General features: G+C 48.2%; 1 protein-coding gene across 2 annotated transcripts in view; it reads left to right on the top strand.

Annotated features, from left to right (window-relative positions):
- Window positions 1–313: 313 nt before the first annotated feature.
- Window positions 314–20,279, top strand: part of Inpp5d (inositol polyphosphate-5-phosphatase D) — a 117,587-nt gene continuing 97,621 nt past the window's right edge. For both annotated transcript variants that reach the window (XM_057762560.1, XM_057762559.1), the window contains exons 1-2: window positions 314–584; window positions 16,354–16,417. In XM_057762560.1, coding sequence (XP_057618543.1) covers window positions 442–584; window positions 16,354–16,417 — 207 coding nt within the window. In that variant the 5' untranslated portion in view covers window positions 314–441. The remainder of the gene's footprint in view (window positions 585–16,353; window positions 16,418–20,279) is intronic.

Genomic DNA, 20,279 nt, shown 5'->3' with positions numbered 1-20,279 from the left:
GGCCCCTCCACAAATATTAGGCCACACTTCAGAAGCCAGTCATGAAACCTGATGCCAAGTAAGAGCCTTTTTCGTCCCCGCCTCCCCCCCATGCAGAACTCTGGCTGATAATGGAGGCTTCTGGAAGTTGAGTCCCATTCAGGAGATACTGAGAACCAGCAAGTTAAGAGGGTGGGGCAGGCAGCCAGCGACTGGGCTGGGTGGGAAGGTAGATGATGCCCCCCCCCCCCCAACTTGGTTTCTATAATGAGGAAGTTCTCTGCAGCTCAGTTTCCTCTCCCTCGCCGAGCGCCTGAAACAGGAAGTCAGTCAGTTAAGCTGGTAGTAGCGGCAGAGGCAACTTCTGAGAGACAACAGGCAGCAGGTCTCAGCGTAGGACCCTGAAGTGCTCTGCTGGTGTGTCCGTCCTGGGAGTGGCTGCTGACCCAGCCCAGGAGACCCATGCCTGCTATGGGCCCTGGGTGGAACCATGGCAACATCACCCGCTCCAAAGCAGAGGAGCTGCTTTCCAGGGCTGGCAAGGACGGCAGTTTCCTTGTGCGTGCCAGCGAGTCCATCCCCAGGGCCTACGCACTATGCGTGCTGTGAGTACCCCGTCTCTTCCCAACTGCCAGATCCAGGGGCCCCTGAGGGGTGGATCAAAAGGGGAACCCCTGTAATGGCTTGAGTTAGTTTCGTGTCACGGGTGGAGCATGACCGGCTCCCTATGGGGAGGGCAGAGGTGGGCAGCTTTTGAGGCCCAATTTGGACCTTGGCTTTGGAGTTCTGGGAGCCTGTGTCCCAACAGGCTATGCGGTGCTAGGGCTCTCTGAGTTACTCTGGGCCTGGTCCACAGTGCAGCCCTTCCCGACCTGTTGTGTTAGGGGGTCTCCCTGGGCTCCGGAGGCAGGAGAACGGGTCCTCATTTTGATCCAGGAAGAAACTTGGGCCTCTCTGGTGGAGGGCGTGTTGAAAAGCATCTTAGTCAACTTAAGTGTCAGTCAGGGACCCAGAGAAGGACAGCAGTGGCAGGAATCCCTACCTCCACCCAGGCACAGTTTTGGAGCTAGTTCTATCTGGGGAGCTGAGGCTGGGGTGCATTTATTCCGGAAGGGACTCTTCACCCAGAAGTTTTATTCCAGGTGGTAAGCTTAGACAGAGGAAGTCACAGAGCTGCTTTTGGAGAAGGTCTCCATCCCTCCCCGCACTCGGCTGCATCCCCACCCTGCTGGGTCTCTGCCCCAATTGGTTCCCCCTACAGCCCAGCGTGGACATGTTGCTGAATGTGTTGGTTATCCTAACAACAGAGGAAACAGCCACTTGCCGAAGGTTCCTTTTTAACACTACATCTGTCTAGTGTTTGAGGAAGGCCCTTACCCCTACAGCCCTGTGGTCTAACCATGTCCCGGCTTCAGGTTGGAGCAGGGCAGGAACACAGTCAGGAAGGGTGTGTCCACTTGAACAGCTCAGGTAGCATCTGACAGAGTGTCCCTGAGCTGACAGAGAGCGCTTTCAAGAACAGCCAAGGCCCTCATATCTTCACTCAGGAGGGAAGTGGGTGACTGAGCACAGACAGTTCTGAGCCTGACTCACGTTGGGCTCTGCTGTGCTAGGCAGTTATAGACTGGTTTCATCTTCAAGGCAACCAGGAGTGAGGTCCTCTGAACACCTAGACCTGGAGATGACGAGTGTGAGGCTTGAATAGGTTAGAAACTGATAACAGCCCAGGTTAAGGTCGTTGACTCCCAGAGACCACTAGCTTGTTCTGCCCACCTCTCTCTGCCACCAGCAAGCTGGGCATGCCAGTGGACGCTGGTGGAAGCAAGGGGAACGAGGGTGTTCACGGAGCTAGAGGTGTGTGTGGGAGGGGGGCACTAGAAACGAGCTCAGGCTCATGGCTGGCTGACCTTCTTGTGGTGCTGGAGGTAGCAGCCAGCTTCCTGTACACCCACAGTGAGTCTCAGGAGAAGCACTGCAGGTGGCCAGAACCTCCCCAAAGCCCCATCCCTTGGGGATCTACCAGCGAGGGGCCCTAAAGAGGGAAGGAAGGTACTTTTTACCATCTCACAGGCTCAGCCTGACTCCACTGGCCCAGCTACAGTTCTTTTCTGCCCCAGTGGGATTTGGGCCAAGGGCAATTCTGTTGGGAGTTGGCTATGGGCTGAGAGACTGCGGTATGCTTGGGTTACAGACCTGTGTTCTCTTACGGGTTCTCTTACTCTAAGCATCCAGAAGGCTGAAGTCAAAGGAGGAACGGGCTGAGCTGAGCCCACGGGGTCTTGCAGGTCCTTTAGGCAGACAGTCCCTGGCCTTTTTTTCTTCCCTTTCTCCCCTACCTCAGCTGCCTTAGCCTCATGCAAAGACAAGGTAATTTGGAGATTTCAAACTAATTGGACGACTGCTACAACCACAGTGTATGGAAAAAGTATATTTCATGCCCCCCAAAATTTGCAAACTTGTTAGAAGCCAGCCCTTTAATGCTAAGAGACTTAGCTTCCTAAAATACAAACTTTACACCTTACTTCTCCCCAACTTCCCTGTGAATAATGGAGCCTGTCCACCTCATCCCCACCCCTCATCTCATCCCCCACCCCCTGCCCCCACCTTTCCCAGGCCCCCACCTTCTACCCTGGCCAGAATCCCAGCTTCTGCCAGAGGAGATCAAGGCAACAGTCTCAGGGCAACGGCAGGGTAAAGGGAAGATATGAGGCTGCAAAGAGGAGATGGGGTACAGGGTGGAGGTGGGGTACAGGGCAGTAGAACTTTCTTTGGTCTCAGAAGTAATAGATTTGGCATGTGAGCTGTTTTCCTAGACACCAGCCAGTCTGTGTGAACTCTGGGTCATGCAGCCGTGGGTCAGGAACTTAGTGACCCTGAAGCTGAAGCTTTTTGTCCCTTCTTGTGACTGAAAGGACAGCAGCAGGGGCCCCATGTCTGTGACTTAGGTGTGTCTGGCACTCTGGGGAGAGTACAGTCTTGTCAGGACGGCCTTCGGGCTAGGAGAGTTGACTAGACACAGTCAGGGTAAATGCTTAAAGATAAGGGCGCAGTTCAGTAGTACCCGTGTGACGTAGGATGTGCATTCCCCCACACCCTGACCCTCACTGTCTTGAGGAAAGAGCAGCCCTGTCCTCTACCACCAAGCGAGAAGGCTTTTGTCTCTTCTCAGTCACTCAGAGAGCCTTGGTTTAGGGGAGCCTGGAGTTACACTGAGGGCCCAGAGCACTGTCTTGGGGGGATCTTGCCAGTAGGATTGGAGTCCTAGTCTGTCTTCCTTGAAAGGGAGTGTGAGCTCTTCTAAGGGGGGCCGTGTCATCGCCTCTCATTTCTACCCAGTTCCTCCGTGGTGCATCAGCTATGCTCCTGGGAGCCTGTGGGCCCTGCATGGGATATTGGCCAGGTGGATGGAAGCCATTCAAGAGGCTATGAGGCTCGTGAGCAGGGAAAGCACAGGGCCTGGTACTGTGTGCTACAGAGAAGATACTTCTTTGGAGGGTAGGTCAGCAAATTCAGGGTCTGTGGTTCAGCCAGGTAGCTAGCTTCTTTTCTGCTTCAGCTACGCAGGAAGAATTTGGGTGCAACTGCTCTTCCTGAAAGAGCTGGCCAGGCCTAGACAGTACCCGAATTCAACTAGATCAAGTTAGCTACCATCCGCGTGAGTGGCATTCCCCCCGAACCACTCTGGAGCCATCTGGCTTCCTCTCTTGCCGGGAGAACGTGGCTGCCTTTGATCCAGCCAGATGTGTGAGGGATTCCCTCAGCAAGCAGCCTTCCATAGTTGACCAGCTTGATGATGGGGTGAGGATCGAATACCAGATAGTTCCGGGCTTGTTAGTCCTGGCAGTACAGAAATGAAGAGGAAAAAAACATGGGACATTTGCCATCGAAAATACCCTCAGGGACGGCATTCTAGTCATCTGAAAGAAAGCAGTGACTAGCCAGCCCCTGGAGGGAGAGCAGGCCCCAAGCCTGCCAGAGGTTATAAAACAGGCCCGGTTTTCGGGACTCTTGAGAGTGGGGTGAGGACCTTGTCACACCTGGTTTTGGTGGAAAGAGAATAATTGCAGAGAAGGGCTTTTAAGGGTGGAAATGCCCAGCAGAAGGGTCAGGGCATGGGCTGTGCTGTGAGAGGGTGCGTGGTCGGCTCCCTTCCTCCAATCTCCGTTAAAGGTTTCTGTGAGGTTTCCACAGCTTGCTAACGCCTTTTGTGCAAAGTCAATGTGGAGTTGTTTTCTATATCTGGCCCTGAAGGCAAATGAGGAAAGGCCAGCATCGGCAGAAGCCAGAGCTGGAGATCCGCCACTCCTGATGTCCTCTTGACAGGAGAAAAAGCCTCTGTCTGAGGATGGTGCTCTTGGAGACCAGGAGGGAGGGCTGAACCCAGCAAGGCCTATTTAATTATAGCGTTTACATGAAGTGACACAGAATGGATCTGTCTTCCCAGGTACAGGGTAGGCACTGACTTAGGTGCGCATTGCAGCTCTGCCTACCGCGTAGGTTACGCTCACCTGAGCAAGGACATTGGCACTCTTTAACAACAACCCCATCTCTCTGGGACATGAGGCTCCTGCCTCCCTGCCTTGCAGATGGAACAAGAACTCTGCTATTGCTCCCCGGTTCATGCCGGGCCACATAGTCCTGAGGGGCAAGACTTGCTTAGGATCTGCTCAGAGTCGCTCTGTTATATTTCAGGATCCCTAGAACCCAGCTCCCAAGTGAGGCCAGCCAGGCCAGTTCCCTGGCTTACAGCGCTTCTTCTGAGGTTAGTGCACACACTATAAAGTCACCGTCCACAGGCTGGTTTGTGGTTCAGTGCTCCTTAGTACAGCCACATTGTTGTGCAGCCAACACCACTCTCTAATTTCAGAGCATTCTCACTGTCCCCAAAAGACCCCTCCACCATACCCATGAGCAGCTGCTGCTGCTCCTTCCCCTGACCTCTGGAAACAGCCAATCCACTTTCTGTCTCTAAGATAAGTGGATTTCCAGTTTGGGGAACTATGGATTTGTTCACTTGGCATAATGCTTCAAGTTCATCTGAATTGTAGCAGGTATCTATCTTTTGGTCAGTTTATTAGTTTATTAGTCCATTGTATGGACACACCACGTTGAATTACTTTTGCACTGTGTTTTACCTTTTGATTGCTATGAGCAATGCTTCTGTGAAAAGCTGTGAACTAGCCTTTGTGTGGATTCTGTTTGCAGTAGTCTTGGGTATGGCCCTGAGAGGCGGGGCTGGGTCATGTGGTGATTTGATATTTAGCATTTTGAGGAACTGCTGAACTCTTGTGCTCAGCTGTGGCACCCTCTCACCAGCCATGTGTGGGGGTCCAGTTTTTTCACTGGTTTGTTATCTAGGGTGTCTCTGTGTGTGTGTGTGTGTGTGTGTGTGTGTGTGTGTCAGCCAGAGGACAGTCTCAGGAGTTGATCCTCTCCTTCCACCATGTGGGTCCTAGAGATAGAATTCAAGTAGTCAGGCTTGGTGGCAAGCGCCCTTACCCTCTGAGCCATCTCACCAGCCTCACCTTTTTAAATTTTTTTTTTTTTTTTTTACGACAGAGGTTCTCAATGCCCTGGAACTTGCCATGTAGACTAGGCAGGCCAGGGAGAGAGCCACTAAACCCAGTTTGTTGTTGTGGTTAATTGGTTGGTTTTTAATGTACATTCTGGGCATCAAAGTAGGGTTATTATGCTTTCAAGGGAAACATTTCACTAGCACCTATCTCCCATTACTATCACCCATCCCCTTGCTTGCTTGCATGTTTGTGAGCCGTGGTGTCATGTAGCCTAGGCCAGCTCCGTATTCCCTATTACAGTCACACTTGAACTCCTGACCTTACTGCTTCTACTTCCTAAATGTGCCTGTCTCTTCTGTTATCCCCAGCTTAGTGGCTGTGAGGAGCCACTAACATCTAACTGTGATTTTAAGTTGTATCCCTCGTGTTTCTACTGCTCATGGGTCGTCTGTATGCCTTATTTGGAGAACTGTCTATCCGGTCTTTGCACATTCAAGTGGCTACATCATTGAGAGGATAAGATAGGAAGACGGGAATAAGATGGATATCCCCAGGCCCAGCCCTAGACCGGCCAGAGTACACGCACCATGTGCTTTGCATATGTAAAAATACATCTGGCCATTGGTTTTATGAGCTGAGAGCAACCAGTGATGTCTCAGAAGCAGAGAAGCAGGGGACCCATCTGTGAAGAAAGTTCCATGACGGGAGAGCTGTGACACTGTCACTTCCGGGACTTCCTGGAGGCCTCTGGGAGACACGAGCTGTCATGTGGGGCCTCCACAGAGGAAGTGCTCAAAGCGATTGAGGCAGGAAGAGGACTTCACTGACGCAAGAGTGTCTGGTGGCTGCTGCCTGGGAGCCTGAGAGAGGGAGGGGCCTGGGCACGGACACAGAAAAAAAGAACGGCTAGGGGACCAGAGAATGAAGGTGAAGTCTAGAGGAGAGGCAGGCCCCTATAACCTTCTAATTCTAGCTCCAACTTAGTAAGGCGGTGCCAAAGGGTTGAAGTCCTACAGCTGTGGAAAAGCTAGACAGGACTCGGAATATTCTATAAGAGGGAGCCCCACACTGGTAGCTGCAGTGGGTTCTTGCCCTTTGGGAGAGAGGTGGAAGAGGTGGGGAGAAGGAGCATAAGAAACATGTGGGGTCAGGTTTCTTTCTTTTTTTTTTTTTTAACAAACCCTGCAAATTTGCCCATCTTGTAAAGTTGCCTCAACGTAGCGTGCATGCTCTTTTTGTCTCCGTTACTTAGAAAACCATCTTACTGGGCTAGGGAGATGGCTCAGTTGGCAATGTGCTTGTCTTGCAAGAGGAAGAACCTGAGTTCCATTACCACAGCTCACACAAAAAAGACAGATGGGATGATGAATGCTTATAATCCCAGTGCTAGGGAGGCAGAGACTAGAGGATTCCCGGGGTTCACTGACCAGCCAGCCTAACTGAACCAATGAGCCTCAGGCCACTGAGAGACCCTACCTCAAAAAAAAAAAAAAAAAAAAAGATGGTATCTGAGGGAGGAGGACACTCAAGACTGCCCTCTGGCCTCCACTCCTACGTTTAAGTATGTACACATGTGCCCCTAAACACATATACGGGAGTGGACATGCTGTTAGCAGGCTTCAGAATCCATCCGTCTGGGTTTAGTTTGCAATTGAAATAATACCATGCAGGGCTGGCCAAAGGAACCTCTGCAGAAAGGAAGTGCTCACCTGGCTCTGCAGCTGGAGTGGGCAGTGTAGGAGTGGACAGAGCTGGAGATAAACAGTGAAGTCTTCTTTCCAGTAACCAAAGTGGTATTCTCTCTGTGTGGTAGAACATGCCTGTAACGCCGCACTCAAAAAGCTGAGGCAGGAAGATTGCCATGAGTTCCAGGTCAGCCTTAGTGAGACCCTGTCTCAACCTCCACAAAAAGTTAAGCATAAAGTAAAGAGTATAAAATAAATATAACCATCATCCGGTCACTGAGAGACTAGAATAAGCCTTGTTGATTTGTTTATGCCTTCTCATTCTCTCTCCATATATATGCAAGCTCTATTGTATAACACACACACACACACACACACACACACACACACACACACACACAAGCACCACCTCTCATTTGTGGTCTGAGGTTTCCAGCAACCTAGTTAGCAACCTGGGGTTTTCCTGCCTAGTTAGAATTTCTTTCTAAACATCACCTGTGCTTGAAGCACAGACTTCTCTTCCAGGATGTTTCATGCTTTATGGAATGATTCTCTGATTTTATGATATTTGCATTATCGGCACTCATCCAGCGGAATTGTTACACATGTTACTGGCTACAAATCCCCAGGGGACTATTAGATCACAGAGCTGGAGCCTTCAAAGGCTGTGGATACAAAATGGCAATTGCTAAACGGAGATTTTGATTTAATTCATGCTTCTGGCAAGCGGCATGAGAGAACACTCACCTCCTTCCAATATCCTATTCTACATATGGTTATTTTTAAGAAAATTAGAGTCTTAGGTGCAAGGTCATCCTTGCTCATTTTGATTTACTTTTGATCGCTGATCTGGTTTGAGAGGCTTGCTGGCCGTCCGCTTTTGCAGATGGTCCTCTCTATTCTCTTAGCTTCTTTTCTTCAATTAAAAGTGTATGCAGCTTGGAAGAAAGGACGGTTATGCATCCCAGGCCACCATGGGCCATAAAACGAGGTCCTGTCTCAACAGAAAGTGGAGGGGGCTGGGGATGTAGCCCAGTAGTTAAATGCTTGCCTAGTATTCATGGGGTCCTGGGTTCAGTACCCAGCATCAGGGCTGCTGCAAGCTTCTTTATCTGCCTATGTGAGTTATTGTCACATCCTTTTTTGCAAATACATTTTCATGATGGTTTGTCTTTAAGCTTTATGTTCTCTGACATAGAAGGATCATAAATGTTCGCAAAATCTATCACTTTCTTTTTTTTTCTTTGTTTTCCTTTTTGACTTCTTCCTTGGATTTCCAACACAGAGACTTCTTCTGCATGCAGAAATCCACTTATGAGGGTTAGGACTGGGTCTTTGTAGCTAATCAACTCAGGTTACAGAAGGAATGTTGGGGGAGGCCGCTTGTTCGTCCCCAGCTGCCAAGACCACAAAATAATCACTCAGAAACTATATTATTTGCTAGCTAGCTCTTACATCTAGAATTAACCCATTTCCATTACTTTATATTTTACTACAACTTGCATCTTTCCCCTCTGGTGGCTACATGGCGTCTCACTGACTCTCCCTTCTTTCTCCCAGCATTCAATTTAGTTTTCCCTCCTAGCTCTACTCTGCTAAGCCACTGGCCAAAACAGCTTCTTTATTCATTAACCAATAAAAGTAATATGTATACAGAAGGACTTCCCACATCAAAGGAACTTCCATCCATTTATCTAATTACCCTGGGCCCTAGCCTCCTCATCTGAAAACCAAGCATAAAAGGATCTATGTGGTAGAATTATTGCATGTGCCCTCTGAATAATGTGTATTGTGCGTTTAGCATCCTGACTATACAAACAAATATAGCAGTGGCCTAGGCTGTTGTTTCCTTATTTTTTATTGTTTATATTGAAAACTTAAATCTTGCTGGACTTAATTTAATGGATGACAAATGATGGAAATTTGTGCTTATTTTTCTCAAGTAGCCATCTTTCCCCGAGCTCTTATTAAAGGATGTATCATTTCCCCTCCATGATTCCTTTGTCTGCTAATTACTGTCTTACTAAGGTCCTTCTTGGTTGTTTATCTGTCCAGGTATGTCCCCCTACACCAGTCTTCTTACAAAGACAATAGCATTTTGCAAAATATTTTGGGATTTTCTTATATTATCTTATATTCAAGTGTTTTTCCATGTAAACCAGATAATAATACTTTTCAAGTTGGACAAAACTTTGTATTGTAACTTTCACTGGGATGGCAAGAATTATAATGTAATCTGTGGGCTTGACATTTTAGCGACATTCAGTCTTATTATGTTATTTCTTTGATGGTGTAATATTTTTTCATACAGACCCAGAATATTTCTTGTTAGGGTTTCTGCTGATGGCTTTATATTTTTATTACTATTGTAAATGTTACGCTCTCCCCGTTGTTACTGGCTCACGATAACAAATTGCCTGCAGAGAATTTTATGCTTTCATCTTTCGCTCTGTCACTTCCTTTGACAATTCCTCCTTAATCTTTCAGCTGCTTCTTTTATCTCTGCTTTTTAAAGAAATGTTAGCATCTGTGGTGTGTGTGTGTGTGATACCATGCATGTGCACAGATGTGTGTGCACATGTTTGTGTTGACCTACTGTACTGACTGGTTTGTGTGTGTCAACTTGACACAGGCTAGAGTCATCAGAGAGAGAGGAGCCTTAGTTGAGAAATGCCTCCATGAGATCTGGCATTTTCTCAATTAATGATCAATGGGGGAAGACCCAGCTCATGGTGGATGCTGCTATTCCTGGGATGGTGGTCCTGGGTTTGCTAAGAAATTAGACTGAGCAAGGCAGGGGAAGCAAGCCAATAATCAACAACTCTCCACAGCCTCTTCCTTAATCCCTGCCTCCAGATTTCTTCCCTGCTTGAGTCCCTGTCCTGACTTCATTTGGTGATGAACAGCATTGTGGAAGTTTAAACTAAATAAACCCTTTCCTTCCAAGCTTGATTTTTGGCCATAGTGTTTTTGTCACAGTAATAGAAACCCTACCTAAGACACCTGTGCATGTGAGTGGAGGCCAGAGGAGGACATCGGATATCCTGATCTATCACTCTCTGCATCATTCTCTTGAGACAATGTCTCACCGAACACAGAGCTTGCTGTTTTGGACTAGGGCTGACAGATCAGACCCAGCAAGCCTCCTGTCTCTGCTGCCCATCCCCTCCCAGCCCTGGAGTCTCACTATGTAACCCTGACTGGTTTAGAATTCACAGAGATGTGCCTGCCTCCCACGCTCTGGGACGCAAGGCATGTGCTGTCACACAGGCGATACACCCCGCTCTTTCACATGGGTTCTGGGGATCTGAACTCCAGTCTGCATGCTGACCCACCAAGCCTCCTCCCCAGCCCTATTCTGAACAGGTCTTCATAACTTCTAGAAATCAGGATTATAGTCTTTTCCTTCCAAATGCTTACACCACTTACTCAAATCCCATGGCTCAGGACATTGGCCAGTATTTCTAAAGTCATATAGTGGAGCCGGATGGAAAAAGAAAAATGTCTTCCTCAAGGAGAATCTCTTATACTCTGCCAAATAAGTCTTTTCTTTGCCTTTGGTCGGGGTAGGAATGGGTTCTAGGAATGCAGATTTGCCTCCCTGGGCCTCACCGTGCTGTTTTAAAACAATGGGTTTATTTAAGACAGAGATTACTCCTTTATGTCCTTCTGGGGTGGAGGACTCTTTTGAGTGGTGGTATATTTCACAGATCCAGTAATTCTTTTCCTGACAACTCTCTCTCTCTCTCCCCCTCTCTCTCTGAGTGTGTGTGTGTGTGTGTGTATGTGTACAACTTCTTTTAGAATCAAAAGTTCATTTCTGCCGAAATTATCTTATCAAGCAAATAAACAAAAAAGTAAGAAGGAAGGAGATAAGAACTCCCTCCCAAACCAATAAGATCTGGGTGGTACTGGGCCAAGGGGTAAACTCTCAAAAGACAGATAAAGGGCTGTCTTCTAGGGACCTTACTCCCATGCCTTTGCTTCTTAAAGCTTTAGGTCAAGAGTGACCACTTGGGTTCCTATGACAGAGGACAGTGCTGTGCCTGCCTTTTGTCAGCTTCTCACCTGCTAGCCACTTGACCCTTCTCCTCTTTTCTCTCTTCTGGAGGGACCCATGTGAGCCACAGATGGCCTCTGTCAATCCATCTTAGCCCTGTGACTCTGGAGTTCTTTAGGTTTGGGTATTAGGTGTTAAACACTCTTGCTTCCTGGGGCTGTGTCCATTCTCTTAATTCTGTGTTAGCCAAAATAACTTGACTCCTCTTTTGACTGGGGCATGGTGACAGGGTCACATATTAGCTTTGAATTCTCTATCCTCCTACCTCAGCCTTCCAAGTGCTGGAATTAGAGGTGTGCAGGACCATGCCCAATGCCACATGGCTTCCTGAATGCAGACTTCCCATTTTGCCTGTCTTCTCTCCCATCTTGCTCAGAAATGTGCCATATTTAACCTTGAAAAGAGAAAACGCAAGGAGTATTTTCTAGAAATTAGAAGTGGCGCTTAGCAAGAGTTAGCGTGGGGTTTACAAGCAACTCCAGGAGCAGATCGTGGAGGGAGACAAGCCCTGGTGTCTGGTTTTCAAGTTCGATTTCTCTGCCTCTCTGTGGGACTCACGGTGTGGAAGGTGATTCTAGGCATTGCTAATGTAGTTGGCTAGGAATCATCAGACTTGACCACCAATTTCCTACTCGCATGTGACTGCCCTCTCCTCTCGTGGTGAAACACAATTTCTCATGCTATTCATTCCAGGATTGTCCCCCGACTCTTCACCCACCTCCCACCCCAGCAAAGGCAACTTCCCACTTCTCCTCCTCCAGGATAGGCTCAGGACAGACTTCTGTCACTTTCACCAATGGAGCAAGTTAAGTGGCAATTCTGCTCTTAGACAGCCTTCCCTTGAGGACGGACGATGTCCTTTGGTAGCAGAAGGAAGGTTTGTCCTGATCGGGATCCCATGGGGCCATGGGGCAAGGTAGAGTCACACAGCTGAGAGCTAGTGTTAGCATTGGTACCACATTGGTACCAAATCACTGAGAAGAATGACAGCGACTGGTCAAGAGCCATCATCCCCACCGAGCAATCAACACAGAATCTGGAGATGCACTTGTCAAAAAGAATTTACCTGCGGGATCTTTGCATGCAACATATTGATTTTCCCCCATGGAGTCGAGGATCCAATCCAGGGCTGCTCACATGCTAGGCAAGTGCTCTACCACGGAGCCACACACAGCCTGCTCTCGACACTATGGCTGTAATATCTTGTACGTGTGTTAGAAGTGTGCTGTGCATCCATGTGTGCATGTGTATGTGTCATGTGAATGCACATGTGGGCATATGTGTCATGCACATGAGCTGGCCTGTGCACACATAAAGTATGTGGCTCATACTCCACATAAGACCAGGGAGAAGGGCAGCTGCTGATGAATGGGGCTGGGGTGGGGGCTAGACTCCCTGTGGAGGCCTCAGAACTCTTTGAAATTTCATTTTGGACCAGTGTTTTCATAAGGGTGATGGCTATGATGTTGTCTGTATAAGGACAGCTCTCAGGCAGGGTCATCTGAGATGCTCCTGTTGTATTCCGTTCTGATTTCGGTCTTAGTCCCGTGAGACTGTTTCTTTGTTTCAGTTTCTAGAACATCTTTGAAAAGGCCAGGCAGGACCCCCGCACACACAACATTTAACTAAACTAAGGGGGTTTTTCTGTTTGGAGTAGCCCCTCTTTGCCTCTCTGTCTTTTTTTCTGTCTGTGAGCCCATGTGTTTTGCCGGCTCCTTGTGGCTCTTCCATAAGTAGTTGCCCTCAGCCAGAGAGAGCCATTTTCACCCTCCTGAGCCTTTCGTTATCTGTAGGAGGAAATGTCAGGGCTCCTGAGAGATAAGCCCTGAACAGGGCAGAGTAGGCTCTACAGTCCCCTGGCTCTGCACAGGGTGGAGGTTAGGAACCGTGGGGGATGGCTAAGGGGGTGTTGTGAGGATTCTCTGTGTTCCCAAGAGATCTCTGAGACCTGAGATGACATCAGGCCAGATAGTGGTGGTATCAACTTGGGCTGTGGAGACAGGTTTGGGGGTTGGGGAATGGGGACAGAAAGTTGGGGCTAAAGCCACATGAGCTCTCCTGAGAAGTTTTCCCATGGGGAAATGAAGCAACAAAGTCATGCAGTCTCCCAAAGCATTGCCCCAAATTTTCTTAAAGTATATATGAATGTCACGCCGTAAAAGAAAAGCTTATAAAACTGATGACATAAAAACATAAAATTACCCAGCTACAAAAGATAACCAGCAAACATCATTGAAAAAGAGTAGCAACACAGATCAGAGTTCTGTAAATAAGCACAAGATGACAGAAAGAAAAAGCGAGACAAAGACGTAAAAAGGAATTCAAAGAAAAAGAAACAGCAAAGAACATGCTGAACCTTTCTCACAGGGAGAGGCAAATGAAGGCAAGCTGTCATTGTTCTTCCCCCTCTCAGATTTGCAAAGATTAAGAAATCAGATAAACCAGTCAGCAGGGTGTGAGGAAATAGACACTCTCATATCCGTTAGGAGGAAGGAAAAAAAATGACAGTCTTGCTGGATGGCAGATGGTAGTCTCTACCAAAATGCAGACTGCCAGCAAAACACAGTGGCTCACACCTGCAATCCTAGCGCTTGGGAGGCTGAGACAGGAGGATTGTCATGAGTTTGAAGCAGGTCTAAGCTACATAAAAGTGTGCATGTGTGTAAAATACCTATGTCTTTTTGTCTGGCTGACTCTGTCTAGTTTTATTTATGCATGATAACTAAGCCGGGTGGTGGCACACGCCTTTAATCCCAGCACTTGGGAGGCAGACACTGTCCAGTGTGAGCCAGGCACCGCTCATAAGGCTTTCAGTAGATGAATGCGGTTAGTCTTCCCGGCAGCAAGCAGATGTGGTGTTGCTATCCTCTTTGTCTTATGATGACATGAAAACAAAGAGTTCATCCACGTGTGCACAGATGTAGGAGCAGAGCTGCTTGTTCACTGCAGCATTATTTAATAAAGGCAAAATATTCAAATTACCACTACCATCAGGTCCTGGTCAAGGGCATAATAGGGTATCTATGTGGTAGAATGCTGAGACCATCAGCAAATCATCTCTCTCAGCTCATGTGTCTTGGTTACGTCCCTGTTGCTATGAAGAGACACCACATCCAAGGCAACCTATGAAAGAAATAGTTTACTAGGATTCCAGCAGGTTTGGAGCCCGAGATCATCCTGACAGAGAACATGGCAGCAGGCAGGTAGCTGAGAACTTACATCCTGATCCTTTTGAAAACTCAGTGTCCACCCCCAATGACACACCTACTCCAACAAGGCCACACCTCCTAATCCTTCCCAAACAGTTCCACCAACTCAGGACCAAGTATTCAAACATAGGAGCCTATGGGGAACATTCTCACTCAAACCATCACAATGTGGAAGACCTCCATGATATTTTATGAAGAAAGCAAACTTTAATACAATGTAAACAGTATAATTTTATATAAAGATATATATATACATACATAATCGTGTGTATATTTTTAAAATATTTTACAAATAATAAGTCTAAGAAACTCATAGGATGGAGGAAACATATATTTTCCATTTTACAACTTTGTGTGTGTCATTTTTTTTTCAATATACAATCATTTTTGGATATGTTTGTTTGTTAATTTCTGTTTTTGGAGACACAGTCTCATGTAATCCAGACTGGCCTCTATCTCCCTGTGCAGCTGAGGATGTCTTTGAACATCTGATCCTTTTGTTTCCACTGGCATTAGAGATGTGTGTCACCACGCCTGGCTTATGATGGGAATTGAACTCAGGGCTTCATAAATGCTAGGCAAGCACTACCAACTGAATCAAATGCCCAATCCTCAATATAAAAACTTTAAACTGAGTTAACTAATAACACATGTGAAATCGCGGTACTGAGTCTGGCACATGGAAGGGGTTAAGTGACTTTTTGTAAGATATAGTTGTATGTGTTTTGCCTGAGTGTGTGTGTGTGTGTGTGTGTGTGTGTAGCATGTGCATGCAGTATCAGCAGAGGCCAGAAAATGATGCTGGATCCCTTGGAATTTGAATTACAGTTAGTTGCTGGTCTCCATGTGGGTGCTGGGAATTGAGCCCAGGTCCTCTGGAAGAGTAGCAAGTGCTCTTATCTACTGAGACTTCTTGCCAGCCTCCCTAACACTCAGAAGCATTGTGTTGTTGAGAGAACTTAGCCCTTGGGGCAATAAGGATACCTAGTTTTCACTGTTTACGTAAACCCCAAACAGAGGAAGGTGGGGGAGAGGCCATTCTATCAGACCTCAGGAGGAGCCAGTAGTGATGGTGTTCCCCAAAACTTCTTCCATCCTTCCAGCCTTGCCCACCAGGAGACTCCCATGGCCACCATGCTATCAGATACCAGCAAGCTGGAGACTGCTCACCAATGGCCCCTTACCATAGGGTCCTCAGCTTAAACAAGCCCTTGCTTTCAGAGATTCTAGAAAGGTCAAAAGTGCCTGGTATCCTTGAGCCAAAGAAGATAGAGCTTCTAGGAAGAGAAGGAGATCTTAGGCACTTGGCCCTTCCTCCTCAGAAATAGCCAGAGCTTTCCGACCCTCTGCAAATTTGAGTGTCTGAAGGGGTAGAACTCACTTCAGGAAGAAGGAAGCCATAAACAAGGAGTCCACAGGGAAGGAGCCAAGTAGGGAGAATGAGGTCCCAGTGGAAGGTAGGTACTGGGAGCCACACCTTGGCCAATGTGTTCCCTCTGCAGCTGTACTCCAGACCCGGTTACCACACCATCTTGCTGAGCCCCTGGGAGTTTCAGTTCTTCAAATACATCTCCTGCTCCATTCTCTTAGACAACGTGGCAGCTAAGCAATTGAGGAAGCCCCTCTGGATGACGGGCACATTTAGATCCGACCCCCATGGCTATCTAGCAGTGACATGAATGGTACATCCATGACCACTCTTGGTGTGCTGAGGCAGCGGGAAAACAGTGCTGTATGCAGGACTGTGAGACATTGGTTCAGCTTCGCCTCAGAACACCATCAATGTTGACCTTTGGAGACTTTGTGCAGACTCCCCAAGCTGTGTCAAGCAGCCTCGTTCTTCTTGGTCTGAGCAAACTTTGTTTTTCTGCATGGTTTCTAATGTCGTCTTTGATCTATTTCAGGTTCCGGAACTGTGTTTACACTTACAGGATTCTGCCCAACGAGGATGATAAATTCACTGTTCAGGTAAGTCCCGAACCAGCTGGTGCCTGCTCTGGGAGAAAGTGAAAAAGAGAAGGAAGAGCAGGTGGCCCAAGGAGCCTCAGTGTGAGGACCTGGAAGAGCTTAGCTTTGTCCCCAAAGCACACGTTTTGGGCTGAGTAAATAACAGTGACTCTTCACAGATGACGAGTCGTAAGATGATAGTCACGCGTGTCAGGGACTGTTGGCGGCTGTGGCTGAGAAAGGGACACGATGGTGAAGGGAACCAAGCCAGTGGCTGTGTCTCGATCCACTGTTTTCTTTGACTACCACCAAGGAGCAAATGTAAGGGGCCCAGGAAGCAGCAGAGGGGGGTGAACTTGCAAGGGAACAAGATGAGGTGAGATGGTGCCTTTAACTTCCCATAGCCCCCTTCTGCCCAATGCTGATAGCTGTGGCATCTGAATTCACTATACAAAGGCAAAATACACAAAGCTATAAAGAAACTCTGTCTATCTGTCTATCATCTATCTATCTATCTATCTATCTATCTATCTATCTATCTATCATCTATCTATCTATCTATCATCTATCTATCTATCTATCTATCTATCTATCTATCTATCTATCTATCATCTATCTATCATCTACGTGGTGTGCTCGTAGCGGTCAGAGGACAATTTTCAGGAGCTTCTTCTCTCTTTCTGCCATGCGGGTTCTGGGGGTTGAACTCAAATCCTAAGCCTTGGCAGCAAGAGCCTTTACCAACTGAGTCATCTCACCAGCCACAGGTGAACTTTAAGAGGGAAAAAAAAAATCAAGAGTGCCAGTCAGTCCGAGAAGACCACCGTGGTGGAGCTGTGGCGCAAACATGAGGGCTTTGTCTGACCACAGTGTGTGGCAGCCGGGTGATGTGGAAGGCAGGGAAGTTATTTTTGCCGAGCTTTGTTAAGAGAACATGGGAGTGTGCAGAAAAGAGGTGACAGTCTCGGGGTCCTGTGTGTCACTAAGTTCACGGGGACCACAGGAAGAGCCACAGCTGTGTGTGTCTCACATCCGAGCAGTGCAGTAAGTGTAGACGAGCATTTAGGTCCCATGTCACCAGAGCGGCAAGGAACAAAGTTTTCAGGGTTTAGCTGAAAAGAAAGTAGAAACAGGAAGGGACGTTGGTGGCTTCCAAAACTTGAAGGGCATGATTGATTACTTAGGCCGAAGAGGTAGACTCGCAGCTGCCTTGACCAAAGGCGGTGAGTGCCTGGAAAAGCCCCTGGAAACGTGGAAGAGAGCAGCCATGACTAAAGGAAGACCTCCCGGGGTGACTAATGATAAAATTTTTAAAAAATCACTTCGATCACTTCCACCAGCTGCTTGCTTCCAAGAGTTCGAGGCTGGAAGGGGACTGGCTCCATCCAGATGTGGCAGAGCTGCCTTCTGGGGGACAGATCTGCTCACACCAAGCTTCCTGTGAGAGGGCTCAAGTAACTGCCCCGCGGCATAGCATGGTGGTCATGCAGTTCATGCTTCTACCCCACTCTCATGTGTCAGGATGGAAGGAGGGTCGGCTGGAAGGTCTCAGGCCGCTCAAGGGGTCAGCCCAGTGTTTAGGGGAAATCGCCAGGACAGACTTGGGTCTACTTAAGCAAACGCTCTGTTCAAGGTTTCAGCTGATGTTCGTCATCCGAATATTTTCTCAGATGTGGACGCCACAGCTTCTGAGGACGTGGCTGGCCCAGGGGAGGTGGCTTAGGCAAGTGGTGGGCCTCTGTGGTCTCTGCTCTTTTATCCTAGCCTAGGTCTGTGTGAACTTTGCCTGGTGGCCTGGGGTCCTTCTCAGGTGGCTTCCTGCTAGGAGTCAACTCTCTTAAGTTAAAAGTTAGGCGGTGTCTTTGATCTTTCTCCCCCTTTGTGGTTTCTTCTATTCCTTCAAAGTGACGACAACTTTGAGTGTGACTGGAAAAGACGTGACTTTGTGGCTTCTTGTTGAGGGTTTGTGCCCACAGCTTGTAAACCCGTAACTTCATGTGTCTGGAGTCTGTGCCCACGTTGTCTTCACTCTCTTGCTTTGGTGGCTTCCTGTGACCTCACAAATGACCACAGACCTTCGTGGCTCTTAACTGAGAGCTTCAGTGGGTTTAGGGGGTTGCTCTGGCTGATTTATGCAAGGGGCTACTGTCCTTGGTGGCCAGAAGGATACTAGGAAAGCCCAGGGCTTGGGCCCAGAGGCGCTGGGGCCCTGGCCGGGTTCTACCTCAGTGAGTCAGCTCTTCTGTGGGTTTGCCCCTCCCCTGCTGAGAGCAGTGCTCTTCTTACGGCCCAGCCCCCAACGGGAATCTGATTGGCTCAGACACCAACAGCTTTCTCTGCCTGGACCACTCACATGCTACTGATTTCTGTGTTGCTTGGAGGATAAGAAGCAGGTGCCTGCCCACCACTGACAGATGGGGACAGAGCATAGCCTGCTATGGCCACCCCAGCAAGGCAGTGGGCAGGCAGTTTTCAAGGAAGAGATATGGCATCGCTGGGCATAATTGTTTCCAATCTTGCACTTGACCTAAGACCGTCTTGATCACCAATACCAGCTAATCAAGAGGCAGGAAGCCATGGACCTAGATGGTCTAGGGAAGGGAATTCCCTGTCTGTAAGGATGTCCTTTATAAAAAAAAAAAAAATCTTAGCACTTTGGGGGCTAGAGCTAAGGCGATCAAAAGTTCTAAGTCATCCTCGGTTACATAGTGAGTTTGAGACCAGCCCAGACTACATGAGACCCTGCCTCAAACACACACACACACACACACACAGACATGCACTCACACACCACGCATGCACGCACACTAAAATAACCAATAGCATATGACTACCGAGGAGCAAATCAAAGCTCACACCCAGTGAAGCCAAGCCAGAGCTGTCCTTCAGGAAGCCTTGCGACTGGTCCCAGCTTATTTTAACTCTAGTTCCTCTTTTCACATTGAAACGAAAACCTACATTCTTTTCTGAGCTTAGCCACAGTTTCTGTATAACTCATTCCTACTACCTGAACCCGTTCAGTGTCAGCAGAAGCGGGAGCTAGGCTGAGACACTGCACAGTGCAACATGGATGGGAGAGGCAGGGCAGAGGGCCCTCTGAGATGGGCCCTTCCTCACCTGCTTGGCTGCTGTTTGATCATGAATAGCATTCGGCCATGGGTTCTGTGCATTCAGGACTTTGCAGCCACCTGGCTTTGTTCAGCGACTGCTAGGAAACCAAACAGGAAAGTAGAATGTCACATTTTCCCTGCTGTGGTCACAGTTCTGTGAATGGAGGGAGGGAGTGTTCTGCATGGAGGCCTCCCTTCCTTTGCTGCTTAGTAGGGATGCAGCCATGTCCAGACCTTGGTAAGAAGGGAGACAGCCGCGACTACTTCCTTAGTCTGCAAGGTGAGAAAGGGACGGAAACACGGAAGAAAATGAGAGGGAATGAGATGGAGAGGGAGAAGGGCAAAGAGCAAGAGAAGGCACAAGAAGGGGGCACAGTAAAAAAGAAAGGGAAGGAGCCGGGCGGTGGTGGCGCACGCCTTTAATCCCAGCACTCGGGAGGCAGAGGCAGGAGGATCTCTGTGAGTTCAAGGCCAGCCTGGTCTACAAGAGCTAGTTCCAGGACAGGCTCCAAAACCACAGAGAAACCCTGTCTCGAAAAAACTAAAAAAAAAAAAAAAGAAAGAAAGTGAAGGATAATGAGGGAAGGAAAAGTCTAAGAAGAGGAAGGCTTTGGGTGAGATGGGAGCAGTTTCTGCAAAGGAAAAGAGGTGGGTGCTGGACAAGAGGCAGCAGAGCTGATGGTGACAAGGGGTGGCTATGGAAATGTTCTCTCGGGGTGTGGGAAGGTGTCTATGGCGGCTGTCTACCCCAGGCTCTGTCAGTGCTGTCAGTA

Source organism: Chionomys nivalis, chromosome 2 (genome assembly GCF_950005125.1).
Source record: "Chionomys nivalis chromosome 2, mChiNiv1.1, whole genome shotgun sequence".
Taxonomy (NCBI): domain Eukaryota; kingdom Metazoa; phylum Chordata; class Mammalia; order Rodentia; family Cricetidae; genus Chionomys; species Chionomys nivalis.
Note: the sequence above shows the minus strand (reverse complement) of the source record. Positions and strands in the feature narration are given on the sequence as shown.